This window comes from Fusarium pseudograminearum, chromosome 4, assembly GCF_000303195.2.
Source record: "Fusarium pseudograminearum CS3096 chromosome 4, whole genome shotgun sequence".
Taxonomy (NCBI): domain Eukaryota; kingdom Fungi; phylum Ascomycota; class Sordariomycetes; order Hypocreales; family Nectriaceae; genus Fusarium; species Fusarium pseudograminearum.
Genome location: NC_031954.1, coordinates 4052916 through 4071347, shown reverse-complemented (window position 1 = coordinate 4071347; position 18432 = coordinate 4052916). Strand labels below are relative to the sequence as shown.

The following is an 18432-nucleotide window of genomic DNA, read 5'->3' as shown; positions in this document are numbered from 1 at the left end:
CCGTCATTTTATTCCGCTCAAAAATAGAATCCATTCAGTTCTGTCCATACCTAGTATCTCTCTTCATCCTCAGGTCTTACATGGACCAAGCATAATTGTGATAGACGATCTTCCGATACGTCAAATGATCCCTTGGGTGGTACTTGTGAAAGCTTGGCAGCATGAGATGACGCAGTAGTCGCGTTTGCCGTATACTGACTACTACCACGAGTACCGGTCTTGCTTCTCATGTAGTTGAAGGCGCGCGACTCGGCTGCGTACTTGAAGTAGGGTCTCAACGCGGGCAGGCAGGCAATGACAAGACCAATGTACAAATCAAGCGAGTTCCAGAAGTCTAGAGACGTGTAAGTATGAAGAGGTCGATGAGAGAAAAGCTCGAAACTTACGTATTGTAACTAATGATGCTTCGACACCAGTGTAGACCTTGGTGTAGCGGACAATACTCAGAGACATGTTGATCAGGCCAAGAAGGAAGGTGAAGTATATGCCGATGCGAAGCCATCCCTTGATCATCAGATCCGGGACAATCAGCCAAGGGAGCACAAAGACTGGCCTGTTAGCACATTTCCATCTCACTTGAACATGTGAGGAGAGTAAGAGCTTACTAAAAATGTCGCAGGTGAAGTTGAGAGCCCAAATGGCCCTGAAGAATGACATGAGTGGATCTCTGTGGCATTGGCGGTCGCTATCAAAGGTCCTATTCCTGTCTCAGTATATGGGTCTATCAAAGCGTGAGGAGACTTACCACCAGCGGCTGACGGGAGTGCAAATTGTAAACAGAAGAACGATCGTGACAACGAATGAAGCGACGACGTAGGAAACAGTCGCCCAGAGAAAGGTCCTTCGCTTCGTCATAAATCTCGGAATTACTTGATGATAGACACTAAGTAGTGCAGCCTTGCACAGGTAGAACGACGTTACAAAGGGAAGAACGCTTATCCAGAGTAACTATGAGTGTGTCAGCTCGCGGTGTACACAGCTATCAATAACAGTGATTTGTACCTTGCGGATCAACTGTTTCCTCTCATCCGATGCATCGAAATTCGTCAGACCAGGGTCTATACCATCCTCCATGACACCCATGTGAACATAGGTGATGCAAAATGAGGCAGTGATGATACCCATTGCCCACGCGCACGTCATCCAAACATCGCTTCCAAGCAGACGCTGCTTCTGAAGGCCGAGTCGAAGCCATATACGGGCGGCAATTACTAACGTCGACAATGAGATGAGGGTCCATTCCATGATCTGTGAAGAAACCTGTCAGCAGGTATTTCGGAGTGTCGTCGGTGGGTACGGACAAGAAGTGCTGAAGCGCCTGGAGCCATGTCGTCGACAGTCCTTTGGTCGGTTTGAGTACTGTTGATAAGGTCGAGCTAAGTTAGAGAGTCGTTCGATTCGATATCGGACAGGGCGGCTTGTGCTTGATGCTAGCTTTAGTCGATAATATATCGATACCGGTAAGTCGTAGTAACATGAGTGCAAGGAAAGCAAATTTGCTGAGAAGGGTTGCCAGGCAGGCCAGCAACCTCTTTTAAAACTCAAGTTACCATCCATCATCAGAAGAAGATCCCAAACCATCTAAGTTTTCTGTCTCATTCCAAAGTTAGCGTATCCGGTAACTCATCGTCTGATCCTACCGGCTTAGGACGTGTCGCATTCCAGTCTACCACCGCCATTCGCTTACACTTGACATGGCCGGCTTAGTCAGGGATACTTCTTGTACCTTACATACGAATTAATCGTTGGTCGGGTACCTGGTGTTGCCGGAAAAGACGGTCTGGCCTTTCTTGACACTGACGATGACCGCCACTTAGATTTAACTTTTGGACATTACGGGCTATGGAAATGGATCTAAGCCTAGAACTACGCACACCTACTGTACTCATGTCAGTGGCTGAGACCTTTTTTCTTCAGATGGGCTGATATCACCAACAGTGAAGAGTGAATCTACGTGTGCCGAGACTCTTACCCTTGTTGGTCGACAATAGCTTACATGGCCTGATTCCCAAGACAATAGGAAATGTGATGGTTATCAGATCATGTATTTTCGCCGTTTTCAATGTGCAAAAACAAACTCGAGACTTTCTACGTAAACGATGAAGCCGATAGCCCAAAGAAAGCTTGGCGGATGAATAGTAAATGCTAAATCCAAACAGAAAAGCAATAGTGACAAAAAGCGGTAAGAGACTCATCTCCTGGCCTTCGGAGACGAATGTATCCTATTAGTCATCGATAATATCAATCATCATAAGGCCCTTGCATTCCGCAGCGAAACCACGGCTAAGTGTTTCTTCGTGACGCATCAAGCTGTATATCTCTGGATTCTAACGGGTAGCAGTTAGTGACAAGCACACCACACTGCAAACTCGTCCTGTGTTCTCACCGACCATAAGCCACAATACCCTTGCTTCGTCCATGCGCCATACTCTAGTTAACAAAGACGAGAGCCCTATCGATAATACGCGGGGAATAAATATCGACTCTGTGCTAGAGGCGTTCACCTTTGAGACCAGGCGAATATTTGCCGCTGTGTACATATCAATAGCCAATATTGAGTCAGGAAGCGGACCATAATGCTGCAAATTAGCGGCAATTGGAGTCAGGTACGAGAAGCAGGGACTGAAAGAATAGCGCCACGAGGCAAGGAGATCAACTGGTCGCTTGGTCTTTAGTTACCGCCTTGGCAATCAGGCGGGTTGCTAAAAAAATAGGGACTTGAAGCCATACAGACGAAATCATTAGTCCACTCTTAGGCCATATATGCACTAAGAGTGATATAATATTTATGTCAGACACTAAATCAGTACCGGTTTTATTGCAACCCACCTGGCAATATCATATTAGTGATAGACAAGCCAGTTCTGCAATGATCAACCTCGTTGTAAGCGTTCTGACCGCTTCATGGGTATGTGACGTCAAGGGGACTGCTTTGGATGATGCCGGCGGCAATGTTCACGTTACTGAATACCTACGGTTCGGGTTTACCGCTGGCCATGTCTTCGCAGATTGCGCCTAAGGTTTGGTAGGACTGCTTCTCGAGCAGGTCTTCGCCTCTAATGTAGTTATATTCTCCACATACAGTCTGAAGCAAGATCTATGCACGCAACTCTGTGTCTTATTGATGCCAATAACAACATTCTAGAAGACTGCGAAAGTGGGTAAGCCCCAGTCCCTTGCTTCCAGAATCTTTGAGAGGTCTTTACACAGAAAAAAACTATTTCAGGGGGCCAAGGCAATAGCACCATCGTTTTCGTAGGTCATTACTATCTTTTATATAACAGTATGTGTCATTGGAGAAGGGTTCAGGACCATGTAGATGACAGAGGCAGAGAATGATAAGCATGACGTCAAGTTCGTTAATTGTCCAGGAAAGACACTTCATAGTGAATGGGCTCTGTTTTGACATGTTCAAATAATCTTTGAATCCCAAAATGCTATACCAACTTCAAAACATACTCACAACTCCTAAATCTTGCTATTATGTACACCTCAATCAACTTACAGGATATATCTAAAGTTCTTGTTCTCCTTATCCGTCTCATCCACTTCAAGAAGCATGCCATCAGCGATAAGATCCACCCGTTGAGACGCCTCCGGGTCCCTCTTCTCTCCCTGCTCCTGGTCTCGACGACGATTCTCCCAGGTCAAGTAGAAGTACATTCCGATAACAAGAGCAATCGTAATGGCGAAGCAAGCCATAATGGTTGTATACGCCGTCTATAAAGGTTAGATATACATATGGGAATCAAGCTGGGTACACTCACATGATAATTGGGCGCTTCGGTGCTGATGAAGAATTGAGGACCGCTCAAGTTTCCAGCACAGTATCCAAGGAAGATCATGGCCATGACGGTAGACTTCTTGGTAAAGCCAGCAATGTTACTGGCTGAGAGTGAGAGCATGAGTGGGAATGCTGGGGCGACGGCCATGATGAGCCAGAAACCTGCCAGACGGGCGAGTTTATCCGCGTTGGGGAGAAGCTTGATCATGAGGATACCGGCGAAGGCCATGATGTATGTCAAAACGAGGGCGATGTGGCGTGACTTGCGGACGTAGGTGGTAAAGACGGCTACCAGAATAACAGTGGTGAGTTGGAAGGCGGATGCAGGAAGACCCATAAGGATAGTCTGATGCTCATCGTAGCCGAAGCTCTTGATAACGATTGTACTAAACTGTTACCGAACTCGTTAGTGACTATTTAAAAGATGCTCAAGGGTATACATACGCTGGTAGTTCCTCCGTTGGGAACACAGATGACAAAGGAGAAGAAAAAGAACCACCAAGCCTTGACGTCCGTCATAGTCTCGATAAACTGGCCGCGATCCCACTTCTTGGTCTGTGTTGTGCGCTGGAACTTCTTGGGTCGGAGAGAAGCGAATTCTCTCTCGGATGTAGTCAGGAACTTGGCTGTCGAGGGCGAGTCGGGTAGCATGAAGAATGTGAGAACAGACCATGCAATGGTGATGAGACCGAAGATAAGGAACAACATCTGAACTCGTTAGTGAATGAAGAACGTTTAGAAAGCGTGTTGAACTCACCTTCCACTGAGCAATTGGCCCAGTGTATCCCAAAATACCATAGGCAATCATAGCGCCCACCATGCTGGCTGAGGCATTACCGGCGAACCAGAACGAGTGGCGAGAAACGTGTTCATGAGGTGTGTACCACATTCCTGTAATGAGCGAGAATCCAGGACTAATAGCACTCTCAAAAACACCGAGTAAGAATCGAAGGACCATGAGACTGGCGAAATTGTGTGCGACCGAGTGGAGAGTGAGGATAATACCCCAAATGAACCTATGAGGTTGGAATTAGTGTTGTACAGGCACGCAGTGTTTGGGAATGACGTACATGAGAACGCTGAGATATTTTCCAAGAGGGAACTTGACGAAGCCGAGGGATATGGGGTATGAGGCGACGAGGTAGCCGAGATAGAAGACACTGGAGGCCCAGCTGAATTGTTGGCCGACAAGTTCCTGTGCATGTTAGTATCTTCTATTTGTTGTAGAGGCGATAGGTCAACCTACAAGATCTTCTCTAAGTCCAAGAATGGCACTGTATGTAGACTGGTTTCTGTTGGTTGTTAGTGGTCGTCATAGTAGTGGGTTCGTGAACTCACTGTCGAGATACTGCAGACCATAGCTGATGATGAGCAATGGCATAAGACTAGTTTCTGGTCAGTAACAAAAGCACTCTGTTGTCGCAGATACATACCGAAGATCAATCTTGCGAACAAGTTTCTTCTCATCTTCCAGAGACAAGGTATCAACAGTCCCATCATTTCTATCGTCCATCTCGTAAGAAGGCGAGGGCTCCTTTGCGTCGTGATGCACCTTGTCCGACATGATGTGTTCTGTCCAAAAGAGTATGCAGATGTTTGTGAGTCAAGATTGAGGTTGTTGACGGGTCCCAGGGTCCAGTTATATTCATTTCTTATCGTTGCACCCGCTAAGTTAGTCTCAAGCTGGGGTTGTTTATCACCACCGGTTCTAGATACGGGGCTATTACCCCAGATTCTTCACCCTTGGCTAGTGAAGCTTCTGATTGGTCAGATTAATCGACGAGATAAGCACATGAGCAACGCTCGACTCATTTCGTCTCCCGTTATACAAAGTGGCTGAACCTAGTTATAATTATTATTGCACAAGATATCGATAATCACATTGAATTATGCTCTATCTCGCATAGCACCTCTCGATCTCCTACTAACCAAGTCCCGAACCGCCTCCATTGAAACGCCCTCATCCGACCGTCCCTTAGCCGCCAGTACAAGATTCAAGACACTCTTGATAACGGGGTCTGAAATGTTCGCCGAGATCCAATCTTGATGCACGGGGTCGTGTGTTTCCATTCCTGCAATCAGGAGCGCCCATTGGAATCTCTCGAGTAGCTGCACTGGTCCAGTAGCGATAGTCTGATATGCTGCAGCCACCAACTCCTTCAAAGCTGTGTCTATATCTTGTGGTATCGGTGTTTGCCCGAATAGAGAATCGCGGCTGCGATGGAGATAGATTTGGAGGGCGTAGAAGATAGTGGTTGTTACAAGGGCCATCAGCGGTGGCTTGGTGGACTGCCCAGTAGATTGTCTGGATATCGTGAACAGGAAGCTGTGCTCCTGTGTAATGTTAGCACTGTTATCTGTATCGGATCTACATGGCCACTTACCTCTCTTATCTTGTCCAGTTTTCTCTTTATCTCCATATCTTTACCCGATGATTCGGAATCACTACCCTGACTATACTGATTGATCTCATACTGAACAGTGATGAGGCTAAAATAAACATCCACAGTTTTCCTTAGGCTAGTCTCTGGTAGATGCTCTGGTCTAAACCATGACCCTGTCTGTTCTTCGGATAAGATTGGCATTCGTGATAACTGCCATATCCGCTGTCTCGTATCATGCTTTTCGCTAACGTAACCCGCAAATCTCTCTCCACAACCAAAGAACCCGCAGAACACGTCTCTGTCGTAGATGTACGTTAATATTCGCGACAGCGTCACAGGTTCTGATGTCCCTTCACAATTGGCCGAATTGGCACACACTTCATCAAGTGAAAAGGTGGTGACATATGCCAGAATCGAGCTACTCAGCTCGCGCAGTTTTGAAACGTCGAATGGATCCCTTCTCATCCAGAACATGTAGAGATACAAGAACGAAAGCATCATGGCGATATGATCTGTTGGCGTCAAGTCCACGAGTGCTTGGTTAAGCAGCTGTGATCCGTGTTGAAAGTGGAGATGCGATTCCAGAGGTGGCCTGTCGCTGAAACCTTGGTGTATGGCCAGCTCGCTATGCGAAAAGGCCAGGAGAAAGTGCAGCGCCATGGGATTCTGGACGGCAAAGTTGAGAAAGATGGAGTGCGAGGATAGGGCTGCTTTGCGGGTGGATTTCATGGGCGCCAGGACGGTCGAGTGGAATGTCATGGCTTGTACGTCGTCACTTCCAATGGACGGTGCTGGCTCGGCTGGGTTTGTGAAGGAGAATGACGGGAAGATGGAGAGAAGGTTGAAGGATGGCTTCGGAAAGAGGATGAGCTGAGAGGTATCGAATAGATTTTCTGGGTTAAACTCAGGCAACGTGATTGAGTCGATATCTTGTGCCGACAAGTCAGGGAGTTCTTGAATAATTGATCCATTTTCAATGCTTTCATTCTGCAGCACAAATGTCGTATTATCCATGCTTTCTGATAACTGCAGATCATCATTTGATGTTTCTGACAAGCCCAAATCTGCTGGTGATTCTTGATTCGACAGAGTGTCAGTTCCTGATAAAGTACCAGCATCGCCATTAGACACCTTTGGAGTGATAGCTTGAGGTGTCCAACTCGACCGTTCCTTGATAGGCCCAAGACCTCGTCTTCGTGACGCCAAAGGCAGATGTTGGGCCGCCCATTCGCAACCAAGACCTAGCCGTACACATCTTGTACACTGAGGACGACTCTCATCGCACTTGACTTTTTTCGACAAGCATGTCAAACAACCTAAACGCGTCAATGCGAGTTCGTACAAGGGTTTGGACTGGACGGACCATTCTTTGATCTTCCCCGCTCTACTCGACGACGTTTTTTCAGCTGTTCATTAGTGTTGCATTCCATTGATTGGCGATTTGGGACCTGACAGAGTCAAACGACAGAGGCTCAATTTAATCGACGGTTTGGCCACCCCAGATTCCGGCATCTCGGCAAGTGAGACTTGGGGCCGATCTCGCCCCCTTGAGTCTTGAGCTAAAAGCCCGTCGATTAAACTGACCAATCAGCCATAAAGAGTTATCGAAGCTAAAGATACGATGAGATACGAGGGCATAAACGACAACCTACTGATATCCCGCTTTACTTTTGTTAAATTCTCTCCTTTCAAGTTTCTTATCTTTTTTCGTTCACTTCTTGTTGTCTATTTTCGCCTTCATCATGGGCAATCACATCTCATATACCGCCTCCGAATGCGAGGTCAGTCTGGACAACGCTGGCTCTTTCAAAGGTCTTCAGTTCGATTCCAAGTCTCGCAGATTCGCAGGCGTTCCTTATGCCCAACCACCAACACAAAATCTTCGATGGCGCAAACCACAGCCCTTTCCCAAAAATCACATCTACGGTTCTCCCTTTGACGCGACACAATTTGGACCAGTTTGTCCTCAGGCGAACTACTCCAAAAATGTCAGCGAGCATATCCCCAAGCATGCTTACAGCGAGGATTGTCTAAGACTCAATATCTGGACACCTATTCCTGACCCAGATGTGCCAAATCCCAAATGGCCCGTCATGGTCTGGTTCCACGGTGGTTGGTTCCAGGTTGGCGATCCCAGTCAGGAAGAAAGCATGGATCCCACTGAGCTTATTTCGACTGGCAAGCTACAAGCTATCTTTGTAGCTGTGGGCTATAGATTAAACGTCTTTGGCTTCCTCGCTGGCGAAGCCCTTGTCGAGGAGTCAGGAGGTGAAGCTGTGGGAAACTATGGTCTCTGGGATCAGCGTCTTGCCATGGATTGGGTGTACGACAACATCGCAGCTTTCGGAGGTGATCCTGAAAACATCATCCTGGCTGGCCGAAGCGCAGGAGCATACTCGGTCCTTGCGCAAACGCTTTACGACTTTCGGGGCACAGATTCTCAGAGCCGTTTCACGCGGATGATTATGTACTCGAATGCCATCCCAACACAACCCAAGAGTGTCCAAGACTGCGAAGAGCAATTTTATGAGCTCTGCGATTTCTTCGATATACCACAAGATCTAAAAGGGTCAGAGAAGTTGGATCGTTTGCGAAATATTAGCTCGGACGATCTCTCATCGGCCATCATGGAGTTGAAGAATCACACGTTCCGTCCCGTCACAGATGATCTCTTTATCCACTCTGGAATCTTTGACTATTACCGCGACGGGTCTTTTGCACGCGAATTTAAGAAACGCGGACTAAAGCTGTTGATCGGCGAGGTTCTCGACGAGGATACACTCTACGCTGTTACGAATCCGCCAGACCCCGATGTTGAGTCGCTGCGGGTGCAAATATCGAACTATTTCCCTCCGCACGTCACAGATCGTCTTCTCAAGCATTATGCACTGCCTCAAACCAAGGACAAGGAGGCTTGGCAGAAGATCTTTGGATGTATCGTGGCAGATGGTCAAGTCAGAGCGCCATCACGATATCTAGTTGACAATCTTGTGCGAAATGGCGTGGATATCAAGAATGTCTGGAGATATCTCATCGCGTACCGGCTATCGTTTATCAACAACAATGTCGCACCCACTTCATTTGGTGTAAGCCATGCGATGGACAGACCCATCTGGAAGTAAGTTTCCCGATATTCCCATCCAAGTGCTCGCTAACAAGATAGTTACTCCATCACTCACAACCCTACACCAGAAGAAAGGCAACTCATGGATGAGTGGATCAGTGACCTGCGAGCTTTTGTCAATGACGAGAATCACGACTATGGCACTTCAGAAGCTACAGAGTACAAAGTGATGCAACCACAAGGAACAATTGGGATCGAGACGGATGGACGATGGGAAGAACTTTTGCAGGTGATGGATATCTTTTCCGCATAATTTAATTAGCCAATAATGATTGTTCGTGTGGGACTCGCTGATGGTGAAGTTGACCAGATTGAGTGACGATCGGAGGACGAGTTTGTCCGGGTCAAAGGATGACGGAATAGGTACTTTAACTGCGTCATGTCGACTCATACAACTACGAGTCAAGAAGAAGTAGATCTCCGATTAACTTATCGCCACAACAATTTACATCCAAAGCAGATCTACAAAGAGACAAACAGAATGACAAGTCCATCTTCAATTAAAGTTTTACTAGTCACAAAGACACGGGGCTACCGACATGATTGTATCCCCAGCACTATCTCCGCCTTCAAATCACTTCCCTTCACTGTGACAGCCACAGAAGATACAACAGATTTACTCTCACTCTCCAACTATGATGTTATTGCTCTTGGTCATACCTCGGGGGATTTTCTAAGTGAAGAAGAGGTCGAATCACTGGCTGAGTTTGTTCATAATGGTGGTGGTGTCGTTGGTATTCACGCTGCTACATGCGGTATGCTCTTGAATACCAGATATACCAATATTCTTGGACAAGTCTTCAATGGACATCCGCCGCCGGAATGGATAACTCTCGAGGTTGAGAGTGCTGACCATTTCATTAACAAATTCGACGCACTTCCCGGGACAGACGCCGCACCAGACTCAGCTCCAACATGTCCATTCAACACAGAATCACTTTCAGCAACCCAATTCCCATGGTTTGACGAAGTGTACACTTTCAAATCTCATCCTCGCATCCCCCATAACGACCGCGAAATTCTTCTCTCCATACACCAAACGACCACCGAAAACGATGAAAGACAGAGCTTTCCGCTATCGTGGACTCAAAATGTTGGACAAGGGAGAGTTTATTACACAGCGCTTGGTCACTTTGACGAAGCATATCACAATTCGTGGTATATGGAAACAATTCGACGGGCAATTATTTGGGTTGCCAAGCAGGACCAGTAAAGAGAAGCCGTCTTGGAAATCGGCTTGGCGGAGCTCTGCCGTTTGATGGCACTATTTTCCTGGGCGACACGGGAGCTACTGTAGCTCTGTAGGGCCAAGCAGGCAAGCATCAATTACCCCAACTCAGCTTGGCCGAAATAAGCTTTCGCAAGGGACTTGGTGAGCGTCCAAGCTTGGAAAATGGACGAGCTTCGAAGGATATTGTCTGTAATTATGCGATTGATAGAAATAGCATTAATAGAACAAATGATCTGTCTTTGGTCAATTGGCTTATTCTTGAGGCGCCTTGTAAGCAGGCGATAATTCTCTGAAACTTTTTAGGACTCGTGATATTAGTTGTATCTGGAGAACGAATATCTTGACCTTCATCCAGCAATCTCGTCAAGCTAATAAAGACAACATTGATGTAGAGTACGTTGGCATTGTTCAGAGAGTTTCAAAGTCCCAATCGAAGCGGTGTTGCGTGTGTTGAGCTATGAGAACAGTCGTGTCAACAAGGCCGTTCGTTGGAGCCTTTCCAGACACCGGGTTTATTCAAGGAGAAGGATTGTTTTGTCGCAACATAGATTACTCGGGCCTACGACTTGACCTCGTGATTAGGATCATCGTTATCCTCGGAAGTCCATGTCATGCCGGGAGACAAGGGTACGATGCTGCTCGGACCAGTGCCAAATAAAGACTTCCGAAACGCAGCGCTTGCTCTCAGCCAATGTCGTTAATCTTGAGGTCCGCGGCGATGAGGAGAAACATCCCGTCTTGGCGAGAAGGTATCAAAAAAAGGATCCCGAAGTTCTTCAATTTCCGCCAAGAGAGAGCGACATAATCATTACTCGCGGCAAGTAAGATGCTTCGACAAAGTAAGCAAAGACATGAACCGATGAGAAGTGGTTGTGGGGCAAGCGTGGGATGGGTTGGCTTGGCTACTCTGTGAAGAGGTTGGAGCCAACGCCAAGATGCAGGTGGTGAAGGTAAGAAGGAAATAGATTGTTATCATCTTGATCCTACACCGCATTAATCTCCGGGTTCGTTTTGTTCTATACACACACACGCACGTTGCTATAGGACGGATACCGTCTGCGGAGATGGCTCCTCCGATATTCATGCTAGCGCTTGTAACTGCAGGGAGACAGTGTAAAGCGGCCCAGTTGAGGCAAAGATCAGTTCCCAGCGTTAAGCTTAAAAAGAACCTTGGATAGGGATGCAGTCCCTTGGAGAAGGTTCCTGATGAGGAAGGACAGATATCGATCTTGTAACGTGAGAGATGGGCCAGTCAGTAAGGCCTGATACGGTTGACGCGCATGAGTAGAAAAGGAACCAAGTTTCGGCATTCCTGTCTGCCAAGATGGAATGGAGTATCATGAGGATAGAAGCCAAGACGGGTTGCCTCGACACCCCTGGCTAGTTGGGCAAGCCGTGCAAGCCGTGCAAGCCGTGCAAGCCGTGTCTGAGTAGATAGCAGACAGTTGATACTATTCACAATTGCAGTATTAATAGTGTTGTCAGTACCATATGACTGACCCTAGATCACCAAAGTTGTCTATACCCCAGATTCTACAGCACATCTGATGTTGTCGTCACAATAAGGTGACGAGTTGGCGGGCCCGACTCCAGGTCCGCTCATAGGGAACAACCCACTAAAAGCACTGATTCTGTGGCGCTCTCACAGCGGGTCAAAGGCTCGCTTAAGGCCATGGAAGCACAGTCAACAAACGGTAAGATGTCCTTGTAGAGACCACTTTTTCATTTCCGTCAGAGGACAAGAAAGACTGGAGAACGATGAAGATCGAAAAAGACAAAACCGCCAAGGAATCCACCGGGTTACCCGATTCGTATTTCCGAGTCTCCTCCATTGACTTGTTGCTGGTGACATGTACGACGGCAAACAGGATCAGCGTTGCTTATTGCAGAGGTTAATTTCACTTTTATTTTTTTGGATATCCTCGTGGGTTTTTTCTGAAACGATTGAGGAGCTGATATGGGGAAATGTCATTGACCCCATGGGAAATAGAATTATGTTATTTGGAGGGTCTTGTGTTGTTTGGTGATGAGTTCCACTGGACAAGGGCAAATGCATGTTGAACAGTTGAATCACATGAAAGTGATAGACACAGTATTGAAGATAGTTCTGTTGCACATGATATTTACTTGCAGAGTTTTATAGTATTATTCCCGAGAGAATACAAATAATTGATGGCAAATTATTGCCTTGATCTCGATTTTTACTTAAACTCATCAACCTACCCGATACTTTTTGGTCTGTCGATTGCCACGCTTACCTCCGGATTAAAGATAGAGACACAAGACAAGACCCGTAAAAGACACTCTAAAAGACCCACGGATTCCCTGAACGGGTTGTCTCTAAACCCAAAGGTCCGAGATTACGGCGGATGATGTTATGACGTTGGACGCAAGATTTTAGTCAAAATCTTAAGCCAAACCCTGCGGCTCTCCATAATTCCTCGTCCGCACCTCGGCATTATTCCCCAATTATTTCTCGGCGAGGGATCAATGAGGGGAAGAAAAGGGAAAACTTGGAGTAATGGGAAGGGTATTCTCGGGGATTAACCGACAATTGTTGTTTCTATTATTTTTTAATAAGAATTAATTGTTGAGGAAATGTAGATGGTTGTGTATACTGTTGACTCTTCAGTACTGTCAGACTACCATGTACCTTGTATGCAGTGCTGATCCTGACGATCACTCTGATAACCCAACAGTTGATATCTTTGATCCAGACAAACGGTGAAAAAGGAACACAAGGCCAAGGCGTCATTCTCCAACTGCTCAGTAAACTCTAGTCCCTCTAGTCATGCAACGACCAAACCGCAAGGATAAAGAACCGAGAAATGGGGCATCTTGATTCAAGGGTCTTGTTCCCTTTTAGGAGATTTTCGAAGATCGCGGAGACTATGACGTATACAAATCCGCTCAACCCCGGGTATGTATCTCTTGAATAACCAACTCTAAATGAGACGTCATGTTTACCCAGTTTAAAATTTTTACACAGTTTTAGTTTTAGACTCTGTCGAATATCGTGATACAGTGCATCTTTGGGGTTAGACTCTTGACTTGCCATCGCTTCTACCGTTCAGACTAGACAGTTTCTTTCACAGTACGTCATGCGGGTCCCCTGAATTAGCTTCTTTTTTTTTTTCTTTTCACAAGTGACGTTGTTTTGTTTTCCTGCTATTGGCCAATCTTCTAAAACTCTTCACCTTCTAGATCTACTTTATCTAAGGTTATCTGAAATCTCTGTCTCCAAACAAACGGACCCGTACAGTTTCCAAGTTTTCCCGAGTCATTAACCCTGGAAAACTACTTGTCTTATCGGTTCCACCGTGCTGTGACATACGTACAGGAGCAGGAGGACTCATTCTGTGGGACGCCCCCCGTATCCACGCACGACTCCAGAAGTTTTGCTTGGCGTCATTCTCAGTCTCTAAACCACGCCTTTGCTCGAGCTTATAAGAAATGTAAATCTCCCGCTCTTTTCTCCCTTCTCTTCAGTCCAGACCATTCTATCAAGAAACCATCACAAGGTTGCTCAACATGGTTCACGTCGACAACGAAGAGGGGATTCCCCATTACTGGGGCAAGACCGGCAAGGGTCTCCAGAAACTCATCACCATTGTCGCTACCACTGACTTTCTTCTTTTCGGTTATGGTAAGACTCCCCAACGTCCCGTTCCCCCACCTGTCAGGGAAAACCTAATCTATGAGTCTATCATGCTGACCGTTGAACTCCCCATGCAGATCAAGGTGTCATGTCCGGTATCATCTCCGCTCCCGCTTTCACAGAAGACTTCCCCCAGGTTCTCGACGAGACATACGAGGGTTTTGTTGTCTCCATCTACGCTGTCGGTTGCTTCCTCGGTGCTCTCTTCATCCTCAACTTCGGTGACCGTCTCGGTCGTCGCAACTCCATCTTCCTCGGTGCTATCATCATGATTATCGGTGTCGTTGTCCAGATCGCTGCTGTCCCCCCCGGCGGTGGCGCCACAGCCCAATTCATCATCGGTAGAGCAATCACTGGTATCGGAAACGGTATCAACACCTCCACCATCCCTACCTACCAGGCCGAGTGCAGTGAGTCTCACAACCGTGGAAAGCTCATCTGCATCGAGGGCGGTAACGTCGCCATCGGAACGTTGATCGCTTACTGGATCGACTATGGCTGTACCTATGGCCCTCACGCCTTTGTTTGGCGATTCCCCATCGCTTTCCAGGTTGTCTTTGCTACCATCGTTCTCGTCATGATGATGAAGCTTCCCGAGTCTCCTCGTTGGCTCCTCACACACAATCGTCGTGAAGAGGCTGAGACTATTCTTGCTGGTCTCAACGGTACTCCCCGCAACTCCCCCGAGGTCATGGCCCAGATTGAGACCATCGAGAAGGCCATTGCTGCCACTGGAAACAAGGGCGGCAAGACTCCTTTCTCTGCTCTCTTCACTGGTGGAAAGACCCAGCACTTCCGACGTCTCATTCTCGGTGCCTCTTCTCAGATGATGCAGCAGCTCTCCGGTTGCAACGCCGTCATCTACTACTTCCCCATTCTCTTCCAGAAGTCCATCGGTACCGACCACAACATGGCTCTCCTCCTCGGTGGTGTCAACATGATCATCTACTCTATCTTCGCCACTACTTCTTGGTTTGCTGTTGAGCGTGTCGGTCGCCGCAAGCTCTTCCTCATCGGAACCGTCGGCCAGTGTGCTTCCATGATCCTGACTTTCGGCGCTCTGATCCCCGGTACCCCCGCTGCCGCCAAGGGAGCCGCTGTCGGTCTCTTTACCTACATCGCCTTCTTCGGTGCTACCTGGCTGCCTCTCCCCTGGTTGTACCCCGCCGAGATCAACCCTCTCAAGACCCGCGCAAAGGCCAACGCTACCTCCACCGTCTCCAACTGGCTCTGGAACTTCTTCATCGTCATGATCACTCCCGTCATGATTCACGGAACCGGTACCTACGGTTGGGGCACCTACGCCTTCTTCGCCGCCATGAACGCCATCTTCTTCCCCATCATCTACTTCTTCTACCCCGAGACCTCTGGCCGCTCCCTCGAGGAGATTGATCTCATCTTCGCCAAGGGTTACACTGAGAAGATCAGCTATGTCACCGCTGCCAAGCAGCTTCCTCGCATGGCTGACCACGAAGTTGCCGACAAGGCTCGCGAGTACGGCTTCGGCAGTGACGATGAGAAGGCCGAGGCCTCTGAGCGTGAGAACGGTGTTGTTGTCTAAGCAACTAAAAACAAAAAAACGACGTCGATATTTCTCGCGTGTCCAGTATGACTGGGCTTTTTGCATTATAGACTTTTGCATTGCATACCATTTATGATGTAACGGATCTTTACAAGCTACGAATTCGTAGCCATGATTTCTTTAGATACCACATGACTCCTAGGAGTCTAGCTTGCAAATACAACTCTTTTATATGAAACTTTGGCTCTTGAATGTGATTGTAATTTTCCAGTTTTTATAAACACAAGTAGTGGTTCACAACTAGTAACCTCTCCCAGTAACCCCAGCATACCATGTACCTTGGCAATATTCTGGACTACTACGCTATTTTTATTTTATTTCTTCAACATCAAAGAAGGAAGCAAAAACCCTGCCTGATAGATATATTGACCAAGTTGATCAAGATGATTTAGTGGCACTTTACAACTTCAAAGACAGTATCTAGTAACTAGCAACCATAACTGTAGAAACCTAACAGTCCAACATCAAAGCCAACAATATAAATTTTCAATTGCGTTGATTGATATTTTTGCGATCCTCTACTTTATTTTTCAAGTCTACAAAGCGAAGCCTAAGCCTTCTCATCTTTCTTGCAATTAAGATACTAACTTCTCTATTGTATCCGCATGAGATATATCATTAACGTTAAAGTAAACATAGACTAAGACTTTTCTTCTACACACAGTGACTGAATGAACGTCGATATATGCCGATGATTCCTTGTTGTATTGTTTCAGATTGTTATCCGCGGATGATCTAGTAATATACGATAAATAACAAAACATATAGGTGCTATAAAATTCCAGAGATATTTCCCCAACTAGTGTCGATGGCGGCTGGATGACCTTGACCTTGAATGACCTCGATGGTGGCGACGGCGGCGGTGATGGTCATCATCAGAAGAGCTCGAGCTCGAACGACTGTGGTGACGACGACGACGACGGTAGTCAGAATCACGCGAACGAGAGCGAGAATGATCTCGACGATGTCGATGACGCGAAGAAGAACGCGAGCGAGATCTGCTCTTACCCCAGCCCTCCATCTCGGCAGTATGTTTCTTCTTCATCGCTTCCTCCTCCTCCTCCTCTCGACGCTCCTCTTCCTTCTTCTCCTCCTTGTGGTCACGTCTCCAATCTTGTCCCTTGTGGCCGATGAATGCACCGAGGAGAGCACCAGCGACAGTAGAGGTCTTGCTTCCTCCTATCTTGTTGCCGCCGAATGCACCAGCGGCACCTCCGGCTAAAGCACCGGTCAGGCCTCGCTCGCCGTCACCTGCTTCACCAGGGACTTGGCCTTCGAACTGGCCACCGGGTTGGTGTTGAGGTGTAAAGGCATCTGGCTGACCCTGGCCTTGGTGCTGCGCGTTTGACATTGCGTAGTAGTTTGAAGCTTCTCCTCCTCCCTGTTGGTTGAAACTCTGAGGGGGCTGCTGGTAGGGAGATGGCTCTTGTTGATGGTAGCTTGGGTGTGGGCTTGGAGAAGGTTCAAATGCTCTGTCCTGGGGCGGATAGGGACTGTGAGATTGCTGGTGTTGAGGAGGTCCAGACTGATAGTTCTGGTAGTTATTTTGTTGATAGCCTTGTTGTTGATAGTCGGCTGGTGGTCTCTGCTGGTAATCACCACCCTGCTGATGGCTGCCCTGATAGCCACCCTGAGGGTAACCGCCCTGCTGGTAACCGCCACCTTGGTATTCCGGCTGCTGATGATAGTAGTTTCCGCTCATTTTGTTGATGGTTTTTCGATAATTCTGCAAGTGCAGACAATAGAATATTCACTCTAGATATACTCAAGTTGGGTGCATGGGCCACTGTTCTCGTACACGTTGTCGTCAGCATATGGCTCCAGCCTTTGCTGCGCATCTTGGCGCCAAGCGGCCTTTCCGAGAGTCTATTCGACAACTAGATGACAATGGAGTCTGTTTGGCATTGACAGAGTGGCTTGGTCGTACTTGGCCGGCTTCCAAATGCCGAAAACAGGGGTCTTGGTTGCCGAAGAATCCGTGGGCCTTTGAGTTAACGACACGACAGTCATCACTAACAATATTTGCGTCTGAGCCATAGAGAAGCCACCTCCTCCACTATTGTTTAGATCCTCTATATTGCGGGATATGATTGGTGTTCTCGTATTAACTGCTGCTCCATTAATCTGTTGCTACTCCACTTCGCAAGCCTTTGTAACGACATGTATCAACGTTTTCTCGTACTGGTACATTTCGCAGGGATTGCAAATGCCAAATCCCATGGTTGATGAGATGTTCTTTATCCTAGAGATAGTTAAATAGCCAATAAGACCTGACTATCTAAGCAAAAGACATAAAGATAATGCTGATACGATGCTGGGGAACTGGGGAACTCGGACCACTAAAAAAGAAGCCTAGCATGAGTACCAATTTAATATTTCAAGCCCGGCGGGCTATATCAACGTCCCGCTGTCCTGCCCCCCCAATTCTTGGTTTCCCATTGGTAGTCTCGTGTTCAATTCAACCCTCCTACATACCACCACAATGGCAGCCAATAAAGAACTCGCCATTCGAGTAGATGGCAGATTCAAGCGTGCTTCGGCACCAAAAAGCAGAAATGGATGTCTCACCTGGTAAGTTTGATTGGCTGTCGTTTTGTTTCTCGTAAAAGCGTTCACTGACCAAGTTATACTACAGCAAGTAAGTAAAGATGATTGGAGTACCTGTCGTA

At 47.3% G+C, this 18432-nt stretch overlaps 7 protein-coding genes across 7 annotated transcripts, besides 1 other annotated feature; 3 read left to right on the top strand and 4 right to left on the bottom strand.

Moving 5' to 3' along the window:
* Positions 1–50: 50 nt before the first annotated feature.
* Positions 51–1245, bottom strand: FPSE_08049 (uncharacterized protein; the record flags this gene model as incomplete). The annotated part of the gene is made up of 4 exons (XM_009261167.1): positions 51–334; positions 387–697; positions 746–948; positions 1003–1245. The coding sequence occupies 4 exons, from the start codon at positions 1243–1245 to the stop codon at positions 51–53; spliced, it is 1041 nt and encodes a 346-aa protein (XP_009259442.1).
* Positions 1246–3222: 1977 nt separating this feature from the next.
* On the bottom strand, positions 3223–5348 carry FPSE_08048 (uncharacterized protein; the record flags this gene model as incomplete). The annotated part of the gene is made up of 9 exons (XM_009261166.1): positions 3223–3266; positions 3464–3468; positions 3506–3720; positions 3768–4175; positions 4229–4492; positions 4542–4800; positions 4855–4979; positions 5031–5076; positions 5218–5348. 9 exons carry the CDS (start codon positions 5346–5348, stop codon positions 3223–3225), a joined length of 1497 nt encoding a protein of 498 aa, XP_009259441.1.
* A 203-nt stretch (positions 5349–5551) lies between these two features.
* On the bottom strand, positions 5552–7423 carry FPSE_08047 (uncharacterized protein; the record flags this gene model as incomplete). The annotated part of the gene is made up of 4 exons (XM_009261165.1): positions 5552–5626; positions 5714–6118; positions 6169–7268; positions 7300–7423. 4 exons carry the CDS (start codon positions 7421–7423, stop codon positions 5552–5554), a joined length of 1704 nt encoding a protein of 567 aa, XP_009259440.1.
* Positions 7424–7910: 487 nt separating this feature from the next.
* Positions 7911–9545, top strand: FPSE_08046 (uncharacterized protein; the record flags this gene model as incomplete). Its single annotated transcript, XM_009261164.1, has 2 exons — positions 7911–9286; positions 9332–9545. 2 exons carry the CDS (start codon positions 7911–7913, stop codon positions 9543–9545), a joined length of 1590 nt encoding a protein of 529 aa, XP_009259439.1.
* A 228-nt stretch (positions 9546–9773) lies between these two features.
* On the top strand, positions 9774–10505 carry FPSE_08045 (uncharacterized protein; the record flags this gene model as incomplete). Its single annotated transcript, XM_009261163.1, has 1 exon — positions 9774–10505. One exon carries the CDS (start codon positions 9774–9776, stop codon positions 10503–10505), a length of 732 nt encoding a protein of 243 aa, XP_009259438.1.
* Positions 10506–14054: 3549 nt separating this feature from the next.
* Positions 14055–15742, top strand: FPSE_08044 (uncharacterized protein; the record flags this gene model as incomplete). The annotated part of the gene is made up of 2 exons (XM_009261162.1): positions 14055–14169; positions 14259–15742. 2 exons carry the CDS (start codon positions 14055–14057, stop codon positions 15740–15742), a joined length of 1599 nt encoding a protein of 532 aa, XP_009259437.1.
* Positions 15743–16562: 820 nt separating this feature from the next.
* Positions 16563–17465, bottom strand: FPSE_08043 (uncharacterized protein; the record flags this gene model as incomplete). Its single annotated transcript, XM_009261161.1, has 1 exon — positions 16563–17465. The coding sequence occupies one exon, from the start codon at positions 17463–17465 to the stop codon at positions 16563–16565; it is 903 nt and encodes a 300-aa protein (XP_009259436.1).
* Positions 16798–16858: a repeat region.
* Positions 17466–18432: the final 967 nt, after the last annotated feature.